This window comes from Carassius auratus, chromosome 35 (assembly GCF_003368295.1).
Source record: "Carassius auratus strain Wakin chromosome 35, ASM336829v1, whole genome shotgun sequence".
Lineage (NCBI taxonomy): Eukaryota > Metazoa > Chordata > Actinopteri > Cypriniformes > Cyprinidae > Carassius > Carassius auratus.
Genome location: NC_039277.1, coordinates 19,005,668 through 19,009,879, shown reverse-complemented (window position 1 = coordinate 19,009,879; position 4,212 = coordinate 19,005,668). Strand labels below are relative to the sequence as shown.

Genomic DNA, 4,212 nt, shown 5'->3' with positions numbered 1-4,212 from the left:
AATCTTGCAGATCATGATTTATATCTACTCTTCCTCTCCCTCTAGTTTGGTAATATAAAGATTCCTCCTTTGAACTCCCACCTCTTCTGTTGGTTTTATTGTTCTGGGTCTGAATTTGGGCTCCTGGGGTCTCAAAAAAATTACATTTTCAATTTCCAAGGTGAACGTTATGACAACACACTTTTAGAAAAAAAGGGTTCATTGGGGTTCTTTATAGAACCATAGGGTTCTTTACTCAACTCCAAAGAACCTTTTATGCTAAAAAGGTTCTATAATGACAGAAAAGAACTCTTTTGGCACAAAGGTTCTTTAGGATATTATTCATTCATATTTTACATTATTCTGCAACATTTTGTATTTGTAATTAAATTATTGTTTGTAGTAACTTAATATCACACTTTAATCATGCTGTTTTTTGGAGAAAAACTGAAATGGCATTCTTCCTAACCCAAAGCAGAATGATGGTTGTTTAAATTATTTTGTTTGTCAGATCAAAGTATGCTGCTAGTTCAGTTCACAATGTAGCTACAGTGACTAGCAAGTGTTAGCTAGCACGTGCTGTTGCTACTGTACTTCTAGGATTTAAGGGGATTATGATGAGTTATTTATCTGAAGTGCTGTACTTTTTATGTTTGAGGACAGTGCTGTTCACTTGAATCACTACACTGAATGAGTACATTTTATTTTTTAACAATTTCACTGTTCCACGTTTGGCTGATCTTTTTTTTTTTTCTACAGCATAGCTACTGTATATTCCTAACGTTAACAATGTGGTTTTGTTCACATTTTCTTGCAGATACCTTGACCGGAGCATAACTGGTTAACTTCACACAAGAGACCTACTGTTGGACAATCGTTTTGGCTTTAAAGGTAAATGCATTGTTAGTTACAATGTCTAGTTACTGGGCCAAAAGGAGACGAATATTGAAAGGAGTTGAGAGGGACAAACAGGAAATTGCAGCTGCAAACGATGCTCTACTTGCTGTTATTCCTGACTTTGACCAAGTAAATCCTCCTGTAAATGAACATCAACATGGAATGGCTTCAACAAGCCATGGACAAACTGTAACCCCTGAAGCACAGGAAATAACTGTTGATGAGGTGTATGAACCTAGTGAAATTTTTTCCTCAAGCACAGAAGATAGTGAGGAGGAAGAGGATTGCCTAGGACACAATTGGCAGGGTGGGCTATTGACAACATGATCCCCCATGTGGCACTGGGTAAGCTTTTAACCATTTTGTCCAAGGATCATCCAACCCTTCCTAAAGACCCAAGAACCCTTCTGAAAACAGTGACTTGTGTTAAAACAACAGAACTCTCAGGTGGTGTATACCATCACTCTGGAATTGAAAGTGGAATACTATCGCAGTTTTTAGTGTCTCCTGAATTGCAGAAGTTGACGTCAGTTTCAATGCAAGTTAATGTTGATGGACTTCCACTTTTCAAAAGCTCAAATGCCCAGTTCTGGCCAGTTCTTGGTTTAATTGAGCAATACGTGTGTAATGTCCAACAAAACAAACTTCCATTTGTCATTGGTCTCTATTATTGGAAGAAGAAGCCAAGCAGCCTTCACTTTTTGAATCCTTTTGTAGAAGAGGCACAGCGACTTGAAGCGGAAGGAGTTCTGTTTGAAAGGAGAGCACTTCCTTTCAAAATATCAACATTTATCTGTGACGCCCCTGCTCGTGCACTTGTTCGAAATGTGAAAGGTCACTGGCAGATGCTTCAAAGTATCTTCTCTAATCACCTTTCCATCAATACAACCTGGACTGGAGTTGGGGATAAAGCATGTTTTAGAGACATGTTCCTGAAGACCATTGTTCAAAGTAAGTTGGATGTAAAAAAAAAAAAAAAAAAAAAAAATATGTTTAGTAGATGTGTATGGCATTATGCCATTCAAATGGAATGACAGATCTGTATTTTCTACAGGAGCCATCCGGAAGAACCCGGCAACACAGGATGCCACTGATGAAGCCATCCAGGTTAACGTTACGCGTTACCTGAAAGGAGCATCTGACCGTGAAGGCGGAAAAAGGCGCCGCACAGCTGAGAGGGACCCACAGCCGACCCCTTAAACCTAGATTGACTACTGACATCCCAGCATCACTGACAACTGGAACCCTTTCTTTATCCTGCAGTCAGTAACATCAAGACCCCTAAAGAAGCCAGAAGTGTCAGACTGCACTCCCCAATCCACACTGTTCACTGTGGATATTATCATAGTGCTTAACTTATTATATTGTTAAATATAGCTTGTAAATCCTTGTGCCACAGGTCAGCATTGCAGTTATATCTGTTCTACTACTTTTTTTACCTCAGTATTTTTATATATATTTGAAGATGTTTATCACAGATACAAGAGACATCTTGTACCCCAGGTCAGCAATGCCATTATAATGGTCTATTCTACTCCAGAGCTTTATTCTAAATTATTACCACTTATCTTATTGTTAGAAATGGCTTGTAAATGTGATGTTATACCTGAATTTTTTTTGGTGTCCTGCACATTCTTTGGTACCAGATATACTCATTACTTATGTTTACTGGTAATTCTTTTCATGCCAGAGCTGACCTCTTTATATTATTAACAATTATTGTAAGTGTTATAATTTGCTTGTAAGCTAAGGCTGTTTTTTTTTTTTAACAATTTAATTGGAAACCTGCATGTGTGTGTGTGTGTGTATTTATTTATTTTTTTTCTCTTTTTTTTCTGTTATTTATATTTCAGGGATCTGACATCATGTTTCAATGACAGTTACTGTACTTTGAAATGTGGAATTAAAACGTCAAATGGAAATTTGTCTGGTTTGATCAATCATTATTCTTGATAAACTGCATAATATATATATATATATATATATATAATATATAATATATATATATAAATAAATAAATAAGCAAGCGGCGACCGATCGCTCGAAAATAGCGTTTGCCTCCGACGGGCCGCGGAAGGGTCGCCTTTGATATAACGGCGGCGGGACGGCGGTTGGCCCGCGGGCCGGCCGCGGAACGAAGGCGGTAGGAAGGCGGCTGCCGCTTCTAAAAAGCGGCTGCCGCCGGCGGTCCGCCGACTCATTGCTATCTGGGAAGCAGCTGACTGAAAGCCGGCGACTCCACACAGTACAGAGAGAGGCTGCATGTTTTCAACAACATTTCACCTGTTTGAGAAACTGTTTGTAAACCCATTCCACATAATAATATTCATTAAAACTGTATGTTAACACATAGGAGCTTGCTGCATGAATCCGTGAGATAGCTACTTGAATAAACGGAAACACGCCCACAGTGCGTCTTCGTGTTTACAGTGGTTGGCATCCACCAATCCTACAAATGCGTTGCTGCAAACAGGTTACCAATAACCCATTACTGCCCAACACCGGACAAACTGACTCAAATTATCCGCAAAGCCGCTACGAACTCCCGAATTGACCCAAATGATTCGCGAACCCGCTCCGAACTCACGAACTGATTCAAATGATCCGCGAAGCCGCTCTGAACCCCCGAATTGATTAAAATGATTCACGCTCCGAACTGCCATTGGCTTAGTTCTCTAATTTCATAAAATTTACTGAAATTAAGGTACGAAAAGTATGTTGTTATCAAATAAAATATCAATATTTCCATTCTGAAGGATTTCAGAAAAATAAATAACAAAACACCTGAATAATTTATTCAGAATCAAAAACTAAAGTTGCTTCTGCATCATAAAAGCTGTTGTGTTGAGCCCTTAAAAATATTCCTTTGACAGCTTTAAGTATGAAAACTATCAACAATGGACAACATAACACAAAACATTTTGAAATAAATAAATGAAAACAATCTGAATTTTATATATATATATATATATATATATATATATATATATATATATATATATAATGCATGTTGATTACCTTTTTCTTATGTTTCATTCATGATTCATTCTTCTTGTTCCAAGTTTTTATTTAGGCTATTTTTATTTTTTTAGCTGTAGACCATAAAGATATTTTGAAAATAAGTGCATGTCATATATCTCTTTTTTTTTATTGTATTTATTACTAAAAGGTTTTTGTCTTTATGCTCAACTAAAGTGAAATAATGAGCATATTTCCACTTTGAGAAACTCCTGTTACTCTCGCCATGACTGCCACACATAGCTACTTGAATAGGAAACACGCCCACAGTGCGTCTTCGTGTTTACAGTGGTTGGCATCCACCGATCCTACAAATGC

At 37.6% G+C, this 4,212-nt stretch overlaps 1 protein-coding gene across 1 annotated transcript; it reads left to right on the top strand.

The window, feature by feature from the left end:
* The first annotated feature begins 727 nt into the window (after nt 1-727).
* On the top strand, nt 728-2,483 carry LOC113054759 (uncharacterized). The gene is made up of 2 exons (XM_026220538.1): nt 728-1,827; nt 1,931-2,483. Exons 1-2 carry the CDS (start codon nt 1,200-1,202, stop codon nt 2,074-2,076), a joined length of 774 nt encoding a protein of 257 aa, XP_026076323.1. The 5' UTR covers nt 728-1,199; the 3' UTR covers nt 2,077-2,483.
* Nucleotides 2,484-4,212: the final 1,729 nt, after the last annotated feature.